Source organism: Dendropsophus ebraccatus, chromosome 4 (assembly GCF_027789765.1).
Source record: "Dendropsophus ebraccatus isolate aDenEbr1 chromosome 4, aDenEbr1.pat, whole genome shotgun sequence".
NCBI lineage: Eukaryota > Metazoa > Chordata > Amphibia > Anura > Hylidae > Dendropsophus > Dendropsophus ebraccatus.
In genome coordinates this window covers 27,675,334-27,702,450 of record NC_091457.1, presented here as the reverse complement: position 1 = coordinate 27,702,450, position 27,117 = coordinate 27,675,334, and the positions used below count along the sequence as shown (strand labels likewise).

General features: G+C 44.2%; 1 protein-coding gene across 3 annotated transcripts in view; it reads right to left on the bottom strand.

The window, feature by feature from the left end:
* MAPK8IP1 (mitogen-activated protein kinase 8 interacting protein 1) overlaps positions 1 to 27,117 on the bottom strand; it is a 61,840-nt gene that overhangs the window by 16,884 nt on the left and 17,839 nt on the right. The window contains exons 1-5 of one of the 3 annotated variants that reach the window (XM_069968218.1): positions 23,890 to 23,977; positions 15,040 to 15,154; positions 10,338 to 10,562; positions 3,970 to 4,051; positions 128 to 940 (exon numbers count right to left, since the gene is read on the bottom strand). In XM_069968218.1, the coding sequence (XP_069824319.1) occupies positions 128 to 940; positions 3,970 to 4,051; positions 10,338 to 10,562; positions 15,040 to 15,154; positions 23,890 to 23,942 (1,288 nt within the window). In that variant the 5' untranslated portion in view covers positions 23,943 to 23,977. Of the gene's footprint in view, positions 1 to 115; positions 941 to 3,969; positions 4,052 to 10,337; positions 10,563 to 15,039; positions 15,155 to 23,889; positions 23,978 to 27,117 lie in introns of those variants that run through there. The other 2 variants (XM_069968216.1, XM_069968217.1) reach the window with 2 other exon arrangements.

Below are 27,117 nucleotides of genomic sequence, written 5' to 3'. Positions count from 1 at the left end.
TATAAGCTCACAAGGTTAAGTGCCTATACTGTAATACATGTGCCCCTATATACACACACACGAGAACGGCACATAAATAAGAAATATACTAGTAGATTAGAACAAATTATCTCACTCGTAAACTCACTCGTACATCGAGACCGTCCATTCATGAAGACGTTGAGGAACTTTTTGGAGTAGGAGACATCGCCATCTGGAGAAGAGGTGTCCGATAGGCACATAGACCTACGCACTCTGCTTCCCTCCCTCCCAGCCGCCCCCACCTGTTCCTCCTCTTCTTCTTCTTCATATTCCTCACCGATGGCTGACTCATATGGTGAGGATACACAGTTGTCATACACGGTGCCACTGTCGCTGTCATCGCTGTACCCAGCGTAACATTGCCGTAGACTGACCAGCTGTAGCTGTACGTTATCATCAACCACTAACGTGTATTTAACAGAGTCATAAGATAAGCCACTGGTGTCCGAGCTAACCGATGACCTTTGAAGTCCTCGTGGACCACCAACCCTTCCTGGACACGCAAGATAGCCCACCCCATCCTCCCCTTCCTCCTCCTCCTCACTGATAGACAACTGTTGTCTGCCCCCATTGTTAGGCCGAATATTAATGTCTGCATCGGAGCTGGTTGACATGCGGCAGGGTCCAGCCTGTGATACAAATGGTCTTTCTGGTTCTGGAGGGTCCGAGCACCTCTGAACGGGGGTCAGGAATATCTCTTCCGTAGGCTCCAATCTTACATCTGTCTGGTAGCGGATGCGGTCTCTATGAAGGTCTAAGCGTGACCTGGCAGTAGAACGTCCAGAGGGGTCGTTGGCACTCTGGGTGGTATTGTGACGTCTGCATGGGGTATCGGTGGAGGTCCCGCGGTCCTGTGTCACAGCTGGTGGGTTCCCTTCATCACTGAGACATACGTGTTCATTGGATGGTGTTGTATCTCCTATAAGATAACGTGAAGGTAAATTATTGTTATGTTAGGTGGTCACTGTCTACAGTGCTATGGAGACACCAACTAAAGCACACACTGTTACTACGGCATTTATGGTGGCTGATACTATAATATGAGCACTGACTGTGACTCGCGATGCTCAAGTACACAAGCTAGGCCTGACACTGTTATTGGGGCACTACAGTGGTTCACAAAGGGGAATTGACTGTGGCTGACTCCCTATGGTAAATGTATTCATATACCCCCATAATCTGATGGAGGCTAAAAGAGTCCTTTAGACCTCCGTTTCAGTGGTTTCAACTGTATTTGATAAAGGTAATTTGCTGGGAGGAATAACGCAGACTTTCCATAGATCAGGATCCAGTAAAATAAAAATAAAACAGCATAGTATGTAATTTTTATGCAATTTGCCCAGACATATACAATGAAATTGCCCAGACATATACAGTGCCTACAAGTAGTATTCAACCCCCTGCAGATTTAGCAGGTTTGATAAGTTGCAGATAAGTTAGAGCCTTCAAACTTTAAACAAGCGCAGGATTTATTAATAGATGCATAAATATTACAAACCAAAAAGTTATGTTGTTCAGTTAAATTATAATAAATTTTAAACATAAAAGTGTGGGTCAATTATTATTCAACCCCTAGGTTAAATATTTTGTGGAAAAACCCTTGTTTGCAATTACAGCTAATAATCGTCTTTTATAAGACCTGATCAGGCCGGCACAGGTCTCTGGAGTTATCTTTGCCCACTCCTCCATGCAGATCTTCTCCAAGTTATCTAGGTTCTTTGGGTGTCTCAAGTGGACTTTAATCTTGAGCTCCTTCCACAAGTTTTCAATTGGGTTAAGGTCAGGAGACGGACTAGGCCACTGCAACACCTTGATTTTTTCCCTCTTGAACCAGGCCTTGGTTTTCTTGGCTGTGTGCTTTGGGTCGTTGTCTTGTTGGAAGATGAAATGACGACCCATCTTAAGATCCTTGATGGAGGAGTGGAGGCCAAAATCTCCAGGTAGGCCATGCTATCTATCTTCCCATGGATGCGGACCAGATGGCCAGGCCCTTTGGCTGAGAAACAGCCCCACAGCATGATGCTGCCACCACCATGCTTGACTGTAGGGATGGTATTCTTGGGGTCGTATGCAGTGCCATCCAGTCACCAAACGTCACGTGTGTGGTTGGCACCAAAGATCTCGATCTTGGTCTCATCAGACCAGAGAACCTTGAACCAGTCTGTCTCAGAGTCCTCCAAGTGATCATGAGCAAACTGTAGACGAGCCTTGACATGACACTTTGAAAGTAAAGGTACCTTACGGGCTCGTCTGGAACGGAGACCATTGCGGTGGAGTATGTTACTTATGGTATTGACTGAAACCAATGTCCCCACTGCCATGAGATCTTCCCGGAGCTCCTTCCTTGTTGTCCTTGGGTCAGCCTTGACTCTTCGGACAAGCCTGGCCTCGGCACGGGAGGAAACTTTCAAAGGCTGTCCAGGTCGTGGAAGGCTAACAGTAGTTCCATAAGCCTTCCACTTCCGGATGACGCTCCCAACAGTGGAGACAGGTAGGCCCAACTCCTTGGAAAGGGTTTTGTACCCCTTGCCAGCCTTGTGACCATCCACCATCTTGTCTCTGATGGCCTCTGAATGCTCCTTTGTCTTTCCCATGTTGACCATGTATGAGTGCTGTTCACAAGTTTGGGGAGGGTCTTAAATAGTCAGAAAAGGCGGGAAAAACAGATAATTAATCCAAACATGTGAAGCTCATTGTTCTTTGTGCCTGAACTTCTTAATACTTTAGGGGAACCAAACAGAATTCTGGTGGTTTGAGGGGTTGAATAATAATTGACCCTCTGAATAAACTTTTCACAATTTTAAAAAACAATAAACAAAGAAATAACGTTCTTTTTTTCTGCAGTGCATTTCACACTTCCAGGCTGATCTACAGTCCAAATGTCACAATGGCAAGTTAATTCCGAATGTGTAAACCTGCTAAATCTGCAGGGGGTTGAATACTACTTGTAGGCACTGTACCTACATTGGACAGCACAATGTGGTGAAGAAATAGCTTGGCCACAGTAATGCTACGTTTGCACTGAACGATAATTCGCACAATAGTACGATTAACGATGTTGGAGTAACTTTTTTTTTTTCATAACGATCAGCAAATTTGTTTTGCGATCGCTTAAAGCCTATCTCACACATTGGTTAAATCGGCGAACGACTGTTCACACGGAACAATCTGCGAATTTTTTGCGAACGATCAACGACGATTTGAGAAGTTGTTGAAAGATCAAAATGAACGATTTCTCGCTCGTCGTTTGATTGTTCGCTGCGTTTACACGTACGATTATCGTTTGAATTCGATCGTTATTGTGCGAATTCGCACGATAATCGTTCCGTGTAAACGCAGCATAACTCTCTTTGTTTCCAATCACACAGGCTAATTTCTGTTATGGTGGAACCATTAAAGAAAAAATTCTTTAAAATACTCGCCCTCCCCATCCCTCCACCGTGATAACTTTATTCTTGTTACAATATCTCTCCTTCAGATTCACTTTCGGCACAAGGGCTCTATAATTGTTTGCATTTTTAGTTGTGGGACTAGATGATGCTGCCGGCTTGCCTTTTTTTGGCATCACTCGGTGGCCATATGGGGCACTATTTGCAAACAGTACATGTTGTGATATAAAATCTTGCTGAATGCAAAATGCATGAACATTAAAAAAACTACAAAAAAAGTTTTTTTTTTTTTGTTTTTTTTTTCAATTTTACATTTTTTCCCAGAATTCTTAGTAAGTCAAACCAGTCAGAACACTGAGATAAGAGGAAAAGTCGGAGACTGAAGCTTGCCGTAAACTTCAGATCGCTGTTGGCTGACAGCTGTCCGGCTACCTCATATGTTTGGCTCAGCATGAGTACATGGTCTATGCCGTCTCATATCCAGTAATATCATCACACAACAAGATGATATATAGTTCCTCACTTGTGCCGTATACACTTAAGTCTCTATCTCACTTACCTGTCTTCAGTGGTGAGTTGGAGCGGGATACTCTATCTTGCCAGCTGTATTTTTTTGCCAGGGAGTTGTTATTTAAAGTGTCCTGTAAAAAGTATAAAAGTTAGACTTTACTTCAATAAACATGTCCGCATGACCTTAAAGGGAAAATAACAGCAGGTTAGACACATCTAACCCGCAGTTAGTGCACAAGATGAAGGAAGTTTCCTTACCTTGAACCTCAGTGCGCTTTTTGGTAAATTTGTAGTTTATTAGCTAGTTTGGTGCACTGGGGGCGGGGCTACCACCCAAAGTGCACTGTTCTATCCCAGCCACCACGGCCTACTAATGAATATTGATGCTGATGATCTAATCTGCTGTCAGTTTCCCTTTAATCGATCATCCCTTTCATACTGCCTGAACCACAAGTCATCAGGCACGTCCCTAATGGCTTCTTTTCACCCCACCAACTTTGATTGATAGATCTCTCCCTATTCGGAAACAAGGAGCAATATACCAATCAAGACTTATGGGACGGAGAGAAGCCACGGGGGACCAATCTGATGACTTGTAGTTCAGGCAGCATGAAAGTGATGACAGGTTCCCTGTAAGGAAACATTACTACACCCTGCGTGGTTTAGCGTGGGCTTCGACCGGTCACTTGCCACATGGTGATGTGTGACGCCACTACTGTGGTGGTTGGTCGGAATACAGCTCAGCCTGTAGTTGTACTGTCATGATGCCAGTGGGGCACACAGTTATGGGAGCACACCTGCTTTTATTTTAGAGAGGCTGGCTATATCCTTTCCCCTGTGGTTGGTAACCTCCCGGTGTGAGGGGGTCCCTTGGGTACTTATCATGGTGGTACAGAGTGGAGTTGTGACCCACCCGGACTATTGGTATCGGCACCTACTGTGTAGGTGCCGGAACAATAAGCACTGAGTCCTGTTACCATAAATAAATCTTGTTTACTGTGAGAATACTTTGTACAAAAGCTGATAGCAGACTGTAGCCGTAACAGAACAGAATCTGTGCTGAGAGCCTCTAGGGTAGAAGAGCTGAGAATTGTACTGAGAGTCCAGAACAGTGGAGAGGAGTTTGTACTGCAGGTTCAGAGTAGTAGAGAGGAGTTTGTACAGAGGGTTTCAACACAGGGTAGAAGTGTGCTCTGCCAGAACTTTAGAAGAAGAAGAAGTAGAATACTGAAGACTTGAAAGTAGAAGTATACTTGTGCCGGTGTCGTTATACCACCAGTTGCCCTACAGTGTCGGGTGACCCGTCCTATAAGGGTGACACAAGCCCCAGACCTCGTTACCTGAGTTGAGCAGAGTTGCCAAGTTTATCTGGTTACACCCGCGCTGCGAGATAGGGTACATAGGCTTCTAGCAACTTTGCTCTATCCGGATCAGTTCTTTTTTTATCAGGATACTGTCCTGCACTGCAATGTTCAGGGCGTGGGTTGGGGTGATCTCTGACTTGTCCTCTCCTGAGTGACTTAACACTGCATATTGAGTAGAAGTGCTGCTTTCAAGAAACTGGTGTCTGTGTCTCCCATGTGGTCTATCCACTACCACCGACTAGACTACACTGAACACGGACTGGAGTGGGGACCTGGCAAAGCCAGGGCCCAGCTGGACTACAGCAGGGACCCTCCTATCTTGTGTCTTCTCCCAAGACTTAGGTAAGACTCACTAAGTGTGGGCGTGTACTTCCTCTCCCCATGTGACAACTTCCCACAGGAGGTGTAATGTCCCCTGTGAGTGGTGGAGAAGAAAGTGCAAGGAAAAGGAACACAGAGATAGGTCAAGAGAAAAGAGGGCTCTCATTGGTGTGCAAATTACAACACACAATAACCCCTTACTTACTACAGCTGTGCAATATACAAGTACAGTTACATACAGTAGCGGCATCTAGTGGCAAAACATAGGTACTACTTCATTACCACTTTTACTTGAAGTACAGCCTTTTGCGAGGGGTGTAAAATACTAATAACACCCGTGGTGGGACACCACATTATGGCCGGGTTTTTTTTGTGTCTGTACTATCACCACAAGTCCCAGTCTGATGACCTAAACTGATACCTAATAACTAATCAGACTGGGACTTGATTTCAATGGAACAAAAGAAAAATCCATGTGAAAATGTGCAGATAATTGACATGTTATTATTTTTCATTATTTTTGAAAACCCACATGAATTTTTCAGCATCACGTGAACAGCCTTGAAGTCAATGGAAAACGATTTCCATTTGGAAACTCATTGACATATATACGGCTATAAAGGTTCAAAGAGAACACACTGAAGCCCTGGAGCAGTCAGGTCCTCAAGGCCCCTCTTTCCTATAAAGGGAAACCAAACTATGCATGATACTTAGAAGACCCTCTGACAGATTTTGCATTGACCCCATACCACTTATAGGTAAAGTGGTCCTGCATATATGGCTCCCATATAAACATAATTTGGTCCCCTGACACCACTATAGTACTAGTGATCCAGATGTGATTTTAATAAGTAGATTAGAAAAACTGGACAGTGAGGGTGGTGGAGGCCCTCTTGGTCCCTATGGTGGTGAAGAACATGGGACACATGCCCCTTCGCACATCCTCATAATCCAGCCCTGTTAAAGAGAACCTGTCTACCTCCTGGGCACCGTCCCAATGCATTGTGGTTCAGGCAGCATGAAAGTGATGACAGGTTCCCATTAACAGGGCTGGATAAGGAGGATGGACACAAGGGGCATGTGCTACATGTTCTTCACGTCTATCACCTCTCTAGTTCCTCTTGTATGCTAGTTACTACTCTATGTTATCAGCCACCTCAGTCCAGGACAAGGCTGAGTGTAACCACGTTCAATGGGATAACTAATCTCCTCCGCAGGCCTCAGTAATCTACTACATAGACATTAGTCAGTAGTACGTGGCATTTTCTTTAGAAATTGTGAAATGAGGAGGCAAAAAACAAAACGCCCACAGACATGGGTCATCGCTATGGTGTTTTCTGGGCTATACGGCTAGTGGCGTGAGTGGGGAGGGGGGACGGTGTCAGGCACTGGGATCTCAGATGACTCAACAGAGTTCAGAGCTGCTATTTCCCAGTTACTGTAACTATGGCAACCAATGCTAATGGGGCAGAGGAAGAAAGAGGAGAATGACAGCTAAAGAGCGAGGAGAGGAGTATAGACAAGGAAGCTGACTGACTGCAAGTCATGGGCCAGCAAGGAGGGGGGGGGGGGATAAAGCCATTTGCCTTTACTCATCCCATTAGCAGCCCCTGAAAGGATTACACATTTTCTATTAGCAGAGATTACTCGTCTAGGAAGACAAACGCCATCGTCCGTCACAGGATATTCTGATATGTTGGGACATAAAGCCGCTGTCAAGAAATTCGTCACTCCTCATCCCTTTATCCCTGGCCTAAAAATTTACTTATCTTACTTAGGGCCCTTTTTTTCGACAGACCATGATACAAACGCCAAGTATTGTCTGGTCAGGGCCACATGAACAAGCTCTGAAACATTGTGCAGCATTATTCTTCTATCATTCGTCGGCTGCAAATCCCCTATTGCACGGGGAGACGAGTAGTTGACGAATGAGGATTTTTCAACCTGCTAACCTGAGAGATGATGTACCATTGGCTGATCACTGGGCCTAGGGTCTATGAGTCCCACTGATGTCCCTTCTTATGGCATACTATATAATGCCCTATAAGTAATACACTGATACACTTTACCCAAATACACTGAAACAGTGTAAATAATATAATCATATAGTTGCCTATATAATACTGCTAACTCAACCTAGGGAATTGAAAGGTATTCAATATAATTGTAATTCTACAGCGATTCAATAGACTAGGGAATACACCTAGATGCAGCGTTTGCCTAAATGACATCACATAGTTGCTTAAAGGGAAACTGTCTCCATGAAAATGTCTCCATGAAAATGACCTGGCCAGGTCACGGAACGGCCGGTCTCGGAAAAGATAATCACGGCCGGTAGTGCAGTACCTGCACACCCGCATCAGAACTCCCCACTGCACACTATGGAGCGTGCGGCCGGAGCCGCTCGCTCCATAGGGTGCACTGACAGGGCTTTCTGCCTCCGCTATTCAATGAATAGCAGCCACAGAAAACTGACATCCCGGCTGGAGTGTATACCCTGTGTATACACTCCGGCCGTGATTTCCATAAAATTACATATTGATCTGCTCAGCTTCACTTGTGTTATAACATACCACTGATAGATTTAACAACGTTTTTATGGTGACACATTCCCTTAATATGGCACTGCTAACTCAATAACCTAGAGAATGCCCCATTAGGGCCTGTGCCATCATCTTTAAAGGGATACTCCAGCGTGGGGGCTATTTTCGGATCTCACCTGGGAGGAGGTGGCTGAGAGAAAAGACGTCCACTCTTCTCCCCGGTTCCAGCGGCGGGTCCCGTATCGCGGCGCTCCGGTCCCGGCCGCTTCCTGGTGTCTGACGCGGGCTCGAGACGTGATGTCTCAACGGATCCCGCCTCTGTCACTGACTGGCTGAGCGGACTTGAGACGTCACGAGTGGACGTCTTTACTCTCAGCCACCTCCTCCCCGGCCAGATGCCAAAATAGCCCCCACGCTGGGGTGCCCCTTTAATACTGGCAAGTGTTGTGCCTGGTGCACGCTTACAGGAACTCTGGAACCCAAGATAAAAAACACCACAAATATTAATATTATGTGTAATATTGTATGGCGGTATTACTTAGACATTGTGTAGATTATTTGATGTATAGACCTGTATGTTGGTACTGCTATTAAGGCACTGTATAATACAAAAAAAAATTTCACAACATGAAGTAGTTATTTGGATAGTGTATAATGGAAAAGTAGTATCCACACATAGTACCATACAGGATAAGACTGGCCCTAAATGATACCGCAGCTGTGACATTATATAACTGAACCAGGAAGCGCAGGATGAACAGTGCTCTGCTTCCCTAGAGGCTTATAGAATAACTGCACCTATAAAATTATAGCCACATGTTGGGTTAGATGCTTCTGCATTCCAGTACAGTCACTATATAAATGGCTCAATGTCTGGAAAATAGATGACAATATATAAAATACTACATATAAGTGCCTGGCTATATCCTTGGGAATACATACATAATGTATAAGCATTGATTATGCCCTATTACATATATGTATGACATTCATGTGTGCCGGCTTCCCTAAAATTTAGATGTTCAGAGGGACAATAAAGATTCAATTTAGGAAAAAAAATCTATTGAGTTAATTTCCCCGCCCTTCAACAGTCCACAATAATTCATATAATCATCTAATATACAGGAATCATAGCATCATCATTCAGAAGACAGTCCAGGATTGATAAACCTATAGGACTGTCTTGGGTCCAGATTTCTTTCTTCTGACACATATAAGCAAACACTGACTGTCCCAAAGGGCAAAGGACAGTGATGGCGGAGGAGACAAATATATTACTGTGTCTGCTCCTATTATGGAGCATTGTAACAAGGTCGCCTGTTTTTGAGTACACTATGTTTTTCTTGGCACTGTGTAGCACTGTTTATCTGGTCATTATGTAGGGCTGCTTGAGCACTATCTGGCAATTTTATAGAGGCATTTAGTGACACATTTATCAATGTGCGCCTTTTTTTTTTCTTTGCGCACGTCTGCGGAATTTCAGCTTGTTTTTGCCCTATTCTTTGATAAATTTTGCATACGGGGAGGTATGCCACCTCCCCGTCTCCTCTCCTGTTAAGCACTATATGGCACCATTTATACTGGCACTACGCTAATGTATATTTCGTTTTTGTTTTTTTAGCTAAAAAAAAGGAAAAATCCGGAAATTTACCTGAAATATCCTGTATTTACCCCGGTGTGGTGGGTGTAACCACATTTATATGATATAGCACTGTAGAGTAAACAGGAGCCCATGATAAATTAGCCTTATGATGGTGTGTATAAGGTGTCAGTATTGAACCTAGTAGTTGTAAAACCATTTCTATGCAGGCCCCAAGGGACTTAAATTTTCATTTTTTACAAGATATTCAGCAATGACCCGTTGTAACGCAGATTATTAAGGAATATAGGATGCAAATGCTCCCCATCACAGTATGAACATGACTATACTGTTATACAGTTTTGGTTACTTCCAGCCTTATGGACTTCAATGTATGGATAGTAGTAGTAGTGATAGGACGGAGGATGGGGTATCACGGTCTAAGGGGTAACATAAGTTCACAGCAAATCTCTTAGACTGGGTGGCAGTTCCGTGAAGGTGTCAAGACTCAATCTAACCTACCTTAAAGGTGGCTATAACATAACCACAGTGTGTATTTTATTATTGGCGTGTGACACATAAAACAACATGGCAGACTCATGAAACTTACCTGTGTGCGTGGCGCCTGTGGAAACAGGTTGAGAGTTGTAGGCCTCTTAGGTCTGTAGGTGTCCATAGTTGCTTGAAGAATTGGCCTGGGCTCCACTGGAGGCAAGATCTCTTCTTCTGGGATTTGGCCGGCATCTATCAGGTCCAACTGAAGCATCTCTGCCTGGATCCGACTGGCAGCTCCCCCCCCTCCTGGGGCAGGACCAGGCTCAGCACGCAGGCGGCTCTGGGGGATCAGGAGACAGAGTCATGGGACCAGGGGGAGGGAGAGGGACAGAGTGACATCATCTGCTGGGAGGGTGAGGGGGGTGAATAGCATGACTGCCTGGTGGGGACAGAGAGCCACAACGTCAAAATGTCCCCAAGTGTCACTGTAATAACAGAAAAGCAAAGCACTGAATAAAAGAGCATGAGGGGACCAATAGTCAACTGGTGGAGCCCCAACGTCACTGAAGATCCAGAGTGGCATAGAGGTCACAGGGAGAATAGGCATTAGCAGACAACACATAGATGAAGAAGACGAACACAGGAGCAGATGGAGGGTGCAGGAGGGGGATAAGTAGCTGACACTGTGTGACCTGAGATCCCTACAGGGACCAGCGTCCTAACAGCAGCAGTCAGTCATAACACAACCACCTGATGCTAACTCCTCTATAATATGCTGTGCAGTATATCACTTAATATACAAGCCAATATACTTTACAGGCAATGTCAAGTTTATATATACATATATATATATAATATATATATATATATATATATATATATATATATCCTAATAACAATGTATCACAAAAACTAATAAATAACATATCTTTCTGGTAGTTTGCTACAAGGTATCCGTCTGGAGTCCAGGCTTTTTGGCTTACAAAGCATTATCTAGACTGGATACAATTGTAACCGCTTCTATTCACTGACAGTAAACAGGTGAGAAAGTAAAAAGCAAAGTATAATAAAACTAGTAGAAATGTTATTTACCTGAAACATGACATATTATTTAAAATCATTAACAGCTAAAAGGCTGTGGGGGTTAAAGCGGCATTATGGCAAAAAAAAATTTAACTTTACATTTCTGTCATAGTTGTATAACTTTGTAATGGAACTGCTAAAAATAATGTAGTTTTTACCCACCCCCCCCCCAGGATTTTTTTTTCAAAATCAACTGGTGTCAGGTTTGTAAATGACTTCTATTTGAAAATCTCAAACCTTCCAGTACTTGCCAGCTGCTGTATGCCATGCAGGAGGTGGTGTATTCTCTCAGTTTGTCTGTATAACTTTCTAAAACCAGCTGATTTAACCCCTTGGCGACCCATGATGTACCTGGTACTCTGGTATTAGTCAACATTTAAATGCAAAACTGACAGCGGCATTTAAATGGTCTAGTAACGCCATCCCTGGTGGTCTTGTGAAGGGACGTTTTGTGCTTGTGGCCAGGCCAGGGATCAGCGCTGTGCTATAAGGGGCTATCGGCAGGTTAGAAAGAATAATCTAACTTGCTGATAGTTCCCCTATAAGAAACCCTTTGTTCCCGGCACAGCCATTAGTGGCAACAGAGGGTCAGAGTTTTCAATGTAAAAATGTAATAAATAAAAAAATATAATTTTCTTTAATAAAGTTCTACTACAAAGTTAAATCAATAATTTTAAGTAACTGCCACATGGTGCCAGCGTCTATGCTGTCCATGTGGAATCATTTGGGATTTTAAATGGACTAAATAAAGAATAAAGAATTTTTTTGGTGAGTGTCCTTCCAAGTTTCTGTATTTTTCTGGAGAAGAATTGATAAATAATTTTTATACCGGGAATAGGCAGCAGTCTGCTCAGCACTCATGTAGGAATCCCATAGGGAATGAATAGAGCACTGGACGCATACACACAGTGCACACCATTCCTTCCGGGGACAGTTCCCCTTTGTTCTCAGGATTGTTCTCAGACCTCCACCTATCAGTTTGTTATTCTTTATCCTTTCTATAGGGGATAATTTTAAAATTTGCCAGTTACTTAAGGTTATAGCAATATATTATCACTATAGCCATAAAGAAGCAGCGGCCAGGTAACTCATGGCAAAACAAACCCAACGCAGAGAGATGTGGATACGGGGTATACAAATAAACATGTTACTTTCTTGGTAGTCATATCATACACTTACATGACTATGGACATAGTAATGCTTTGGATAGAAATGGCTGACTTCCTGACCACTCAAAAAAGAACATACGTAGGTGGTCTAGTAGAGGTAACAACACAAAATGATGATGATGATGATGATATTATTCTGAAGAACACAAACTGTCATCTTGGGTTCAGGCAGGTTTTGGTGCCAGCGTCCTGTCCGGACAGCAGTAGGTGATAGTGGTCACCACCCATCTGCTGTACCATTAGCCTCATCATGGCGGAGCTGACGTCTGCTGGCAGCCACGCATGACAGCTTTAGAAAATCCTGTGACATCTGCTGGGCCCCCTGTAGTACCATATGGATGGCATATGTAATGAAGTTTAGGGAAGGCACCAAAAAAGAGACTGTTATTGACTGCCTATACCAGAGAAGGCAAAGCCTCGGGTGTCTGGTGTGTGCAGCTCATCTCAGCATTCGGGCAGCTTTAAAGGGGTTATCTAGTGCTACAAAAACATGGCCACTTTCTTTCAGAGACAACACGACTCTTGTCTCCAGTTCAGGTGCGGTTTGCAATTAAAGGGGTTATCCAGCGCTACAAAAACATGGCCACTTTTCCCCCTACTGTTGTCTCCAGTTCAGGTGCGGTTTGCAATTAAACTCCATTTACTTCAATAGAACTGAGTTTTAAAACCCCACCCAAACTGGAGACAACAGTAGGGGAAAAGTAGCCATGTTTTTGTAGCGCTGGATAACCCCTTTAAGCTCCATTCACTTCAATGGAACTGAGCAGTAAAACCCTTCCTAAGCTGGAGACAAGAGTGGGACTGTCTCTGGAAGAAAGTGGCCATGTTTTTGTAGCGCTGGATAATCCCTTTAAAGAGGTTTACTAAGACTAGGGAAATAAGACTGATCTAAATCTGAGCATATGTGCTCCCTTCTGCGATATCTGATAATTCAGAATTTTCAGCACTTGCTTCTAGCACTAAACTACCTGATAATCTGTTATCTTGCAATGCAGAAAACTATCCTATTCTGTAACTGAACTATAATCCAGATTTTCTGAGAATCTAGCATTTTAGGGTCCTTTTACACGGCCAGATAAAAGGCTGTGCAAGGACGAATGGGAGCACTGATCAGTGAGATCCGCAGTCTATTACAGTACCTTTAGAAGGAAAGAGTGATCACGCAGCCGGCAGCAGAAACAATCACTGTGTCTTTTGTGTGGCCATTTAAATGTATTGCTATCGGCCGCACATCCCCTGATTATGCAGAGAGTTGTGCAGCTGATAGCAATAAATTTTACTGACCCCCCACAAAAGATGGGATCAGCCAACAAGCGGACATATTCTTTCTCCTTGTTTGATCTCTTAGGGCCCTATTACACCAACAGATTATCTGACAGGGATGGATTTGAAAAGAGGAGAAATCTCAGTCTTCCTTTATTACCTGTTCTCTATTTATAGTCTGTTTCTGGCTTTGGCTCAAAAAAATTTGTCAGATAATCTGTTGGTGTAATAGGGCCCTTACACTGTTACACGAGCTGATTATTGTCTGAAGGAACATTTCTAAAAACCCTCCTTGCCGATAATCAGCCCAGGTAAAGGGGCCTTAACTGGTATTGTTTATATGGAATTAAAGTGGTATTCCCATCTCAAGAGGTTATCCTCTATCCAAAAAAGCTTTATTGTAGATCGCAGTTCTCAATAATGTTAGAAAACCCCCAGAGAATGAATGGCGCACTGGCTGCCCATGTGTTGTGTGCTCCATTCATTCTATGGGACATCTTAACCTCAGTTTTTATGATAAGTGAGGGTCCCATCGGTCAGACCCCCACCAATCAGCTTGTTATCCTGTGGATAGCACATATCTTCTTGATATGGGAACACCCACTTTAAGGGAATGGTTTACCTTGATAGGTACAATGGAGGACTGTCCCTAAGGGCACTTGAGCCCATGGTCAGCGAGGGACCAAAGTCTACCCATCAAAATCAACATTTATTAAAGGGAACCAGTGAAGGGTTCATGCAAGAGATATATGCTGCTTGAATGTCTCTGAAGCTGCTCTATAGCGAGGGTCCCTATTGTGGTGATGGGGTGGGTTTCGTCCTAGATGTCCTTTTTATGAGCCATTTCTCTTCCCCTTGTTTAGCATTTACCTATTGGACAAAGGAATATGACCTGGCAGCCATTCATGTGTGTATCCTCTAAACTTAACCTATAGATAATAGTAATTATTAATAAAGTTTCATCTCTGCAAAAAAAAAGTTATGCAACCTTCTAATGTACTCAAAGCTTCAGTAAGTTACCATACCTCCGCTTGCTGTCAGCATATATATGCAGAGGCTCTTACCACCACAGGGGTCAGGGGTAGTGTTGAGTCAACCTGACGAACGTTCAGATTTGGCAATGTTCAGGCCTAACCTGAAAGTTTGACTTCTGGCCACTGGAGAAGTTGGATGCTGCCCTAGAGCTGCCAGGCAAACATGGACACAGCCTATGGCTCTAACAATAACTGTGCACACAAACGCATGAACATAGATGTTGTGTATCTATATATCGATAGTGTGGTGGGGTTTGCAGTAACTCACCTTGCAGTGCCGGCTCTCATTACAGTGCAAACTGATTCCACATTCATCGGTGATCTCTGTAATCTCGGACAAGTCTTCATCTTCAAACTCCTCCAGGGTAATGTCATGTGTGAGCCTGGTGGGACAGAGCAATCCTTGTCATCATATTATCTCCGTCATCATGCAACTTCCATGCAGTCACAAGAAATCCATCCACTTATATAAGTCATAAGCCAGCACCATCCCTGGCGATCTATGGCCGCACGACCAATGTCACCAGATATTATTGGTCTGCAATGCAATGCATTATATACTCTCTATAGCTGTAGGTTCTCCTTTTTATAATATGTATTTGCTATCTCATTTACTTTTGCATTTCTACATTTTAAAATTGAAGAATTTTAGACAACAATCTAGGTAAGTCTGTCCCTTTAAATACAGCTAGACTTGAGTATATAGTGTAACCAGACTCTGGGGAGCACAGTATCCGATGTGGAATTATTTACTGAAAGACTTGATAAGATGTTTTATTGCTATCGACAAAGACATTGCCTACAGAAGTGTTTTTCCATCTATAAAATTAAGTTGGACTCTTCACATGGGAGGATTAATAAATGCAGATAAAATGTCAAACTTTGGCAGAGTTACACGAGGTGGATTAATATATATTATATGTCTTATGTTATGTCTTAATGTATAGAGGAGACATAACTGGAATAAAGGAATTCTTTGGGACACTGGTCATTTGAGTTTGAGAAAGATGAGCCTGCGAGACGTCTTCTCATGGTGGCATTAGCCCACTGGAGTAATAGATGATCAGTCTGTGAGCCCAGGCTCTGGCCCAGCAGAAGACAATTCCATATAGAGGTGAATTTGGACCCAATCACTTATCTGTAGGGTTTAATATTTATGAGATAGGACCACCTAATGTTCCATCCCATATGAGTACATCATGGAATGTTTTTACTAAAGGCTCCATGTGGTCATGGGGTCATACAGGCACAGAAGCTATACTGCATGGCATCCTGCCATGATTGACTACCAGGCACCTGCGGAAATCACAGGGATCTTCTGGTTGAAGACTTTTAACTAGAGATGAGAACAACTCGAGTATGCTGGTAGCCGGCAGGGCCGCTTCTACCATGAGGCCAAATAAGTTTATTACTCAGTTGACAGATTTGTAGAGTCTCTGAAGGATGGTGTGTTTTTTGGAGTGGCCATAAATTACACTGTCTGCTACACACCACTGACTTCATTGACCCCATGACCTGCAAATGATAGCTGGACACAGACGTAGAATGCAAGGAAGTCAGGACTGCAAACACTTAGCGAGTATTGGTATATGCTTTAGACATCACTACACATTAGACATCAGTACCCCTATAAATGGAGCACACTGTGTAATGATAGTATGACCAAGAATAAGATCACCAGGAGTAGTCACAATGTATTGACTACTGTATATGTCAGGGTCTTTAATTCTTGAAGAAACAAAAAAGATTGAAGATTTGGATACACACTGGTGGAATTGGAAACTTAAAATCTTTTTCTGTCTTGTCCTCACCAAGGATGAAGGTAGTGATAAACAGGGTAATTTAGCCGGATTGGAGCTGGATTGTGTATGCACCTATTGTTATAGGGTTCAGGTTTTCTGCACACAAGCCTTACTTATTATTATTTTCAATGTGTGTGTGTGTGTGTGTGTGTGGGGGGGGGGGGCATCATTTCAGGTTTCACCTTAAACAGCAGAAAACCTAGAATCGGCCCTGGTGAGCAGACTAGCGTTTGCTTTGCTTACAATGATCATTGGACTGTGTAATACCACCCTAATGGTGTTATTACACTGGCCGATGAAGGCCCAATAATAACTGTAAACGAGCGCCCATCTGCTAGATCGCCGCTCGTTTACTGGGCCTATTACACGCCCGATTATTGTTTAACGAGGGCTGCAGGGACATCGTTACCGATGTCCTTGCAGCCCTTGCTTAACTTTATTTATTACTTGTCAAGGCTGCAGGGCTCCTCTTGCGGTCTTCTACCCTCATCTCGCGCACTCCAGCTTCAGAGTGGCCTGTCAGCTCAGACAGGCCGCTCTGGAGCAGCAGCGCGCGAGACCCAGGGAGAAGCAGAGCGCAAGAGGAGCCCTGCAGCCTGGATAGGTAATGTATATCGTCAGCCGTGCACCGCTATAACAGGTAGCAATACACGGTCGACGCCCGACAAATTTAGGTTCCAACCTACATCAAAGATCAGCCGATGATTATTGTCATCGACTGATCGTTGTATTTATTACACAGCGATAATCGGCCAAATTGGGCTGATTCGGCCGATTATCGCTCCGTGTAATAAATACAACAATTATTGTTCCGTGTAATAGTACCCTAAGAGATTGTGGGGGGTTTGATCTTGCGATCTCAAGCTGAGGGCTGCAGCTCTATTCATTCTCCATGGTACTGCCAAAGACAGCAGAATAACTTTCAACTTTCTTTGGTAACTCCATAGAGAATGAATGGAGCCGCATAAGCTCGTCCCCATTCTTGAGATTGCATTAGCAGTTGTTCCTCCCCACCCCCCAATATACCCGGTGGAAATACCCCTTTAGAAAAATGTAAAAAAAAAAAGAAGTATTTGCCAGAATGCCCTTTAAAATTGGGTTAAGCCCAAATTCATGTTTCGGTTTGCTCTCCTTGGTCAGCCATTACCCCACCCTAAGTCATCTACAACAAACTCTCCAGCTCTTCTAACTGAATTAACTCAGATTCATTATGTTTATTTATTTACAGGATAATTAATGATTTATTTTAACCAAGAAAACAGTAATTGAATAATAAAGACATGACACTATAAGCCTGTACCGCTGACCATAGTCGGCCTATCCCCACTGAGTATCTCACCGACTTGGCTCTAATGATCTCACAGTAAATTATAGAAGCCATCACTTTAATTCCTCTAAATTATAAGACTGGTTATTAAAATGACCAGATTATTAGATGCATAGGAAAGGATTTTCACTCCTTAGTCCTAGATTCCCTGTGTAATATATTCACAGTGTAAGTTGGAATATCCAGTGTTATTGTTATATAACAGATGGCAGCCTCTTCTAGCCACAATAATGGTCAGCAGCCCCAATCACGCACGCCGAGCCCCCCCCCCCCCCTTATATTGTAGTAGCTAGACCTCCAAACATATCACGTTTTCTCTTCACCAGGTTCTCAAGTGAAGACAAGAGCAATTTCTAAGATTATAGTAAGGAGATGCCTATGTGACCCATTAGCTCTGTACAACAAAGGTCAAAAAATATGCTCCCCATAAAAGATCGTAAGGAGAAAGAAAATGGGGCCTCGCTCTTCATAGACTCCATAGACTTTTGTGGCACTAGATAAGGTCTGAACATGCAACACGTACAGGATGTAATATTATAGATACCTGCAGGCCCCTTACTTTTACCGACCACACTCCTTACCCTCCAGTCCTCCTTTCTTTATTCTTTGGGCCTCCTTACCCATACCCTTTTTGACCTTTGGCCATCCTTATCCTTTTTACCCTGCAGCCTACTTACTACTAACTCTCTTACCCCCCTTACCCTGCAGCCCTCGTTACCCCTACCCTCCTTACCCTACCGACCTCCTTCCCCCAACCTTCCTTACCTTTCGGCGCTCCACACCCCTGACTTACACCTACCCTTCTTATCCTTACCCCTAACCTTCTTCTAACCTTTGGACCTCCTTTTTCTTCTTACCTCCTTTCCCTCCTAATCCTGCAGCCCTCCTTAGCCCTGTCTTCCATACCCTTACCCCTACCTTCCTTAACTTACTTATCCCATACCTTCTTACCCTTCTGCCCTCCCTACCCCTACCTTCCTTACCCTTTGGTCTTCTCAACCCTACTTTCCTTACACCCTACTCTAGCCCTACTGTAGCTCTCCCTACTGTCCTTATCTTTACCCCTACTCTCCTTACCTTCCTTATCCTGCGGCCCTCCTCAGTGTCCCCACCCCTTCCTTACGTTCCTCACCCAATCAACAGTAGATGTAATATAAAGCAAGTTTACAATATACATTCTTTTTTTTTAGTTATCATGGAAAACACCCCACTTCCTGTTTTCAAAGAGTCAGAAAACAGGAAGTCCTGTGTATCCCAGGCCATCTGAGCGCTCACAGAGAAGGCAGTCATGTGACTGATGGACACATTGAGCCGTGACTCTCTGTACTGGATGGAATTCCTGTGTTTAGTCTGTTTTTTCCCACCAGCACAAGTCAGAAAATCTGCCTTCAGGAGACTGGACCTGGATTTCTGGTAAGTACAGCTTTGTTTTACAGCATGATAACAGCAAAAAAAAATAATGAATGTATATTACAAACTTGCTTTATATCACATCTACCATTGATTTAGATTTTGAAAGCTATAACGACAGTGACACTTTAACCTTATTGCCACCTTCCTTACCCTTTAGCCCTACACACTCCTACCTTCCTTACACTCCTCACCCCTGCATTCCCTACCCTCACTCCTACTGTCCTTACCCATACCTTCCTAAGCCTTCAGCCCTACTCACCCTTACCCTCCTTACCCTCCAGCCCTCCTCACCTCTGCTTTCCTTACCCTCCTTACCTTGCAGCCTTCCTTATCCTATTATTACCTCTTGTCATGTTGTAAATATATAATGAGCCATCACAAAGCAGTAATCTTACGCAGCAGAAGTAATCCCATCCGCCATTATTATATATGCTTGTATAAATCTCTGGATTCTCCTCTCTAATGCACAGGGGGCATTCATGCATTATTTGAAGTCTCTGGCAGTCAGTCAGAAAACAGACAGACAGTAAATCCCTGAAGCCAATTCACAGCTCATGCAAATATTTCAAAGACAAGAAAAGCGAGTGGCCGCGTTATCTCACAGAGACAGAACTAGATGGGATGGACAAGCGCCGGGTCCCTTTTATGCAAATCACCAGATGCAAATACCGGGCTGTTCAGCATCCAATCTAATAAATGTCATTGAAAGGTCGGGCAAGGTCGCAATGGACAATGCTTGTTATTACATGTATAATGTAATATAGACATCTGTGATATTGCAAGTACCTGGTTGTCATTAACTCCCTGTATACAAGCAGAATACAAGCACCTCTGATGCTGCAGAGCGGCTTTCTAACCCATAATTCATCCACGATGATACACTGGCATCCTGCTGTGCCCAGGGGAACGCAGTCATCCTACAAGCTCCAATTTAGCAAGTCATAGTGCAGCATAAATAATGCTGACTTCCTGTAATTATCGGCTTTCCCTCCTCCCTATGGCAGTGCCTCTCAGACACAACACACAGGGAGCCTTAAAGGGACAAACTATTTCTGAGAATGTTTAAAGGGACTATCTTAGTACCCTATGTTCACATGACAGAGGGGGGTCCCCACACAGGATTCCCCTCTATGAGCCAGCTCTGGATGACCAGGCCCCTCTATGTATTAGACTTATAGCCGAGCATTTGGATGGCTGCCGTAATGCCACATTTAACTTGTATTGGCTGCTCTCTCTGCACACATGTACAGTAGATATATAAAGAGAGAGTTGCCAATTACTGAGTAGGTCCACCCACTTGACTATTTAGCATAGGCCTGCCCACTTGACTGCTTAGCCAGTGTCGGACTGGCCCACCAGAGGACCAGAGGATCCTCCGGTGGGCCCCCAGCTTTACAACATGCACAAACAGTGGCGTAGCTACCAGGGTCGCAGCGGTTGCCGCTGCGACCCGGCCCGCCACGAGGGGGGGCCCGCGAGGCCCCCCCTTGCCACTGCACTGCTCCCCCATGGATTACTCGTGCTGGCCCCCGGCTGATGTGCGGCTGCTGGGGGTGTCCCGTCTTATCCCCGGCAGTGCGCACATCAGAGAGCTCCCTGTGCCGCCTGGGGCCCTTAATTCCGGCACAGAGGAAGTGCACGTTAGAGACGCTCCTGTGCCGGAAGTCTCAGCCCCGGCGCACAGGGAGCTCTCTGATGTGCGCACTGCTGGGGATAGGACGGGACACCCCTGGCAGCTGCACATCAACCAGGGGCCAGTCCAGGAGAAGAAAGGATCGCCGGGAAGCGGGTTGTCAGGTGAGTTGTGTTTTTTTTTTACCTTCTCTGCACAGAGGGAAGAGGGGGGCCATCTATAAAGGGGGGGGCTGAAGAGAGGGGGCCATCTATAAGGGGGGGGGGGGGGAGAAGGGGCCATCTATAAGGGGGGAGAGAGGGGACCATATATAAGGGGGGAGGGGAAGGGGCCATCTATAAGGGAGGGAGGAAGACAGAAGTTTGTAGAGAGATGAGGATGGTGCCAGAGTGAGGAGCCTAATATGTCTGTCTGGCAGATTCTGTGGATTCGTGGCTCAGAGAAGTTCTCATAACGGCCCAGGGCAGATGGAGAAAAGAAAATGAAAAGGGAAGACGTCCCCTGTGAGTCACCTGATGTAACTGCACTGTAATGTATATGGTGTACAGAGCCTATGTAGAGCTGCGTCCACCTCTATATGACTGGATGAGGTGGTAGTGATCTGTGTACAGTGGATTTTTCAATAGCAGTGTTCAATAGCGGTGGTGTTAGTCAGTGGTGGTATTAGTCAGTATGTGGTGGTGTAAGTTAGTATGTGGTGGTAATATTTGTTACTTTTATCTGGTACTGTGTTTTATTGGTCTCAGTATACAGGATTTTGTCAGTAACAATATGGTGGAGATGGTATGGTTGTGGCGTGGCGGTAATATTTTCCCCTTGTATACTGGTATTATTGGTAATATTGGTCTCAGTATACAGGATTTGGTCAGTAACAGTATGGCGGTAATATGTATGGTGATAATATTTTTTCTTCCTATATGATGGTGTTATTGATAATATATGTCTTGGGATATATATATATATATATATATATATATATATATATATATATATATACCAGTAGCATCACTTGGCCGTGAAAGGGGGGGGGGCCCAAGTTGACGTCTCGCACCAGGGCCCAGAAGACATTAGCTACGCCCCTGTAAATACTGATTCACATGTCTTTTCTCACTGTTGGTGGGCCCCTAGGATCATTTCCTCTGGTGGGCCCTAGATACCTTAGTCCGACACTGTGCTTGGCCCAGAATGAACTGAAATGTACATAAATAAAATAATACGTTTTTCTGGAACTTTCACCCCCAAAACTATATATCAATCAGCTGAGCGCCTCCTGCTGTATAACATGCTGCCTGCAGAATAAACTGCATTTTCAATCTTACAGCTTCCCTATGAAAAAAGGTAATAATGGGTTAGAAACAGCACCACCCTTGTACATAGGTAGTATCTGGTATTGCAGCTCAGGTCCGTTCACAGCCTATGAAAAAGCATAGTATAGAGTGGGATAAAAATAAAATCTCTGGAATCCTCAACAGTCCTTTTATTAATGATATTAATGTTGAATTTCACAAAGTAATAGAAGCAGATTTTACTTCTTTTTGAAAGATTCTCTACTTATACAAGAAAGTTTAACATACTTTTCTATGATTTCTCTGTGACTTAAAATATCACCCATTTCAGGCCGATTGTATGATATTATTAGAAATTATACTAAATTAACCTGTGTCCCACTGTGGACAGGGACTGGAGTAAGACCCCTTTACACGCGCCCATTATTGGACAAATATAAGTGTTCCTAGGAACACGTGTTCTCAATAATCAACTCAGGTAAACACCTGATCCTTGGCTGAACACATCTTTTGTATGGGCTTTAAAATCTATCACAATTGGTTGCACATCTCTCTGTGTAAATTGGGCATGTGCAGCCGATAGCAATAGATTTAAATGGGCGTACAACTGATACAATGATCATTTGTGCAGCCCGGGGGCTCGATTCATAGTGTCTTTTGAAGGCACTGCAAACGAGTGCTGATCTCCCTGATCGACACTCGCTTGCATCCTTGCATGGCCTTATACTGGGCCGTGTGATAGGACCCTTAATCTATTGTTATCGGGGGCTGTGAGGCCGATAATGATGAATTAAACGGGGCACATGAACATTCACTAGACCGGCCTTCAACTTATCGAGCTGTATAAAGGCCTCTTAAACAGGTGCGGTTCGGCCCGTAAGTGACTACAATCTGCAACTGCTTATGGGATAATAAATAATAAATGTCATGTATATAATACGCCATATGCCTCATCCCTGAACCAGCTGTTTGCTGAGAATTTCCATAGCCCAGACTATAATATTCAGCTACCTTGTCTAGCACAGAAAGAGTTAACCTACGTAAAAGCAGTCTATGTAACTATCTATTTACTTCTCTACCTACTTACGCAGTATCAATGTATTAGTGAAGGACAATTAGTGCCTATCTGTGTCTAATATGTATATTCATATCTATCTATGTATCAATCAATCATCTACCTATCTATTTGTCAATTATCTATCTATCTGTCTACGTATCAATCATCTATTTACATCTTTACAGCCGCCATCTTGAATCAAACTTATTTTCATTTTTCCCATAGGTGATCTTCTCCCCACCCCGCAACCCCCACCACATAACACAGGATATATGGGGGGTACATGACGCTCCATATCCCTGATCCCTGAGTCATTTAGCTGTTTGGTAAGAATTTCCCTACTCGTGACTAGAACATTCAGCTGCTTATCTAGAATGGAAAGAGTTAACATAGCACTGATATCGAACATGATACCGGATAGCCTATACTGACATGTAATGCATACCATAAGCCCTATGAGCAATCGATTAAAAGCCAATAATAGCTCCCAGGTAGAAGAACAGCTAAAAGACAATTTTATATAAAAAGCACAATAATAAAGTATAAGAGAAGCGTGATATGAGTGAGGCCCTGCCTGAGCTGGACCGCAGACCTACGTACCATTCCTCCCACTGGTTCTCCAGCCAGCTCCCATCATCCTCGCTGGATTCCATCTGATCGGACTGGAGGCCTCCGCCTTACCCCTCTGCCTCCCTCTAAAAAACTAAGCTCCTTCCTCTCGGCTGCGCATCTCCGCTCATTAAAAATACATGGAAGCAAGTGTCTGACAACAGCACAATCTGGCCGGTGTTTGGTTTCAGAGCGCAGCCAAACTCTGTCTGTCTGGGGGTCGATAACCGGCTATCTCACTGCTTTACCTCTCCGGCTTCCAGGAGACGACGCTTAATAATGGACGACTGAGCACTGAGAGAACACTTAAGGCTAGAGAGACATAGTGATGGATTGCTGGACGCTGGAAGAATCCCTTCATCTTCTACATTGGAGTTTTATCGTGGTCTAAATGCGAACAAGTGATTCAATCTAGACGTCTCAGCTACTTGATCAATTTGCATGAGACTCAGGCCACCTCCAGACCGCCGAACGCTATGGAACTACATAGTCCAGCATACCTAGGAGTCAAAGGTTGGGCGCAGAGATGTAACATAAAGCTCCTGGGTCCCAATGTGAAGATCCGTAACATAACTACCCCCCTAAATCTGAGATTTATTATACTGGTGTCATATATGTCAAAGAGGGAGGTCCCCTTAGTTACCTAGACCCCCTACAGCTATAGTTCTGGGCATCAGGTATGTGAATTGGTCCTGTATGCCTTTCCCTGAGTAAAAGGGAGTCCCAATATATCTGTGTTTAATCCACTAAGGTTCTCTGTGTGTCAGGCTCATATGCCCTATGCTGATGCCTCTGTAACAGTATGGCAGCCACAAATGTGCCCATATGTGGTGTCCCACTAAGGGTGCTTCTATTATATACACCCTTTGCAAAAGTCTGTACTTTTCGTGGTCTTATTATGGTGCAAGTAGTATTAAAAGTTGACCATTAGATGTCGCTGTATTATGTATTGGTATATGGAAGCTGCACAGCTGAAGGATCACAAAGAGTTATTGTTTTTATGTGTACCAGAATCTGTAGACCAGTAGGATTTCTGCTTTCTTCTTTCCTATTACCTCTCCTCTCTGTTCTTCTATTACACTCTGTTAACCCAATCACAGCGCACCCTATACGCTGTAGAGGAAGTTAGTCCCATGGGTGGGGGAGGAGCAAGATCTTTCCATTCGGGACACTGTGGAGAAAGGACACAAGCTAGAGAGCTCTCCACAGCAGTCTTGTCCGGGCCCTGGCCCTCTGCCAGGTTCCAGAAGTCAGTCTTAGCCAGTACCCCGCATGGGTAGGACGCAGGACAGCACACTATTACCAACCTTCTTACCAGTACCCACACAAAGCACTATGCAGTGTTAAACCTCTCAGGAGAGGACTAGCCAAAAGATACCCTCAACCCATGCCGTGGACAAGGAGAAGTCACAGTGCAGGACAGTATCCACTATAGAGCCAAAGAGCTAGGAACTGATCCGGGTCGAGCAAAGTTGCAGTAAGCCTATGAACTCCATCTCGCAGCACGGGTGTCAGCAGGGAACCCTCAGCATTCCGCTCAACCCAGGTAACAAGGTCTGGAGCCTGTGTCACCCATTAGTACAGTTCGACCAACGCTAGTGGGCATAAGGGGGTGCGAAAACTAAAGTAAAGATCAATACACAGGCACAGGTGTTCTTCTTCTTCTTCTACAAGTCTACTATTGTATCCTCCAACATCCCGGCAGAGCACATTACTACATGGGTTGAGACTCTCACGGCATCCTCCTCTCTGCTACTCTACCTCAACACAACTCTACCAACACAACTATCTCCTACACTGCACTTATCCTACAGATCTGGTTTTCCTATGTTCAAATCTTTATTGGAACTTTGTCAAGTGTATATAAAAGATCTTCTGTATTACCTGCTGCACATATACAAGTAGTAAATTAACTCAATGTTATCTCAGAGCCTGTGATTATTCGTCACCACCTACACAGCAGATACACCGCAACCTTAGGACACTTCGCCTTTCTGTGGGTGGCGGGTCCTACTATCCGGGAGGGTCATTACACCGCTCTGGCCATCCGTGACTACCTCATCTGTGACACTATCCCAAGGGACCCAGTAGCAGCGCGGCAGGACACCGACCACAGGGGAAAAGGGTACAACCGTCTTTACCTACTAAAATCAGGCTTGCCATCACACCTGTGTGCCCACCAGGCACTGGCGTCATGTGACAACATAATAAGATCCGGCTGTACCTCGGCCATCCACCACAGGAGTGACGTCACACCTAGCAAGTGACCGGCCATCCCTCCGATATAACACCTCTGGGGGTACACCACACATATAACAAAATGCCAGCCAGGGATGCCTCCAGAACAGTATGACAGTCACAGACACCCTCATAACAGTATGGTAGTTCTAGATGCCCCCTGAACAGTCTAATATCTGCACATACCCCCACAACAGTATGAGAGCCGCACATACCCGTAGCCAGTCACTAATGCTGTGCCATGCCAATGCTGTAGCCAGTCACTAATGCCCTGCAATGCCAGTGCTACAGCCAGTCACTAATGCTGTGCCATGCCAATGCTGTAACCAGTCACTTATGCTGTGCCATGCCAATGCTGCAGCCAGTCACTAATGCTGTGCCATGCCAATGCTGCAGCCAGTCACTAATGTTGTGCCATGCCAATGCTGTAACCAGTCACTTATGCTGTGCCATGCCAATGCTGTAGCCAGTCACTAATGCTGTGCCATGCTAATACTGCAACCAGTCACTAAAGCTGGGGCATACTAATGCTGTAGGTCACTGGACGGTTTAAGTCTGCATGTAGCCTGCAACCTAAATTTGACTACATTTTCCCAGTTTCTGGTGTAGACAACTTTATATACCACAAAAGTGAGAATGAACAGCGCCTCACAGTGGGTGTTTTGAAAAGAGCATGAAATTATCATTGTCTTTTAACCTTGTAAATGTGATCGGCTGATTTAGTGATAAAGTAGATTGGTGGACAGAGAGAATTTTATAATTTGACACTTTGTAGCCTAATGACAAGCAAAACACCTATATTGCCCCCCCCCCCCACAAAAAAAATTGATGGAGAAGAATTCCTTTACAATACTGGAATGGATCTGACAATCCCACATGATAAGAAATGAGCATTTGTCATCCATAATAACATTTCCATGACCCCTCATCACTTAACTAACCACACGCTTTACAGTAAATGGCAGATAATGCCGTACCATC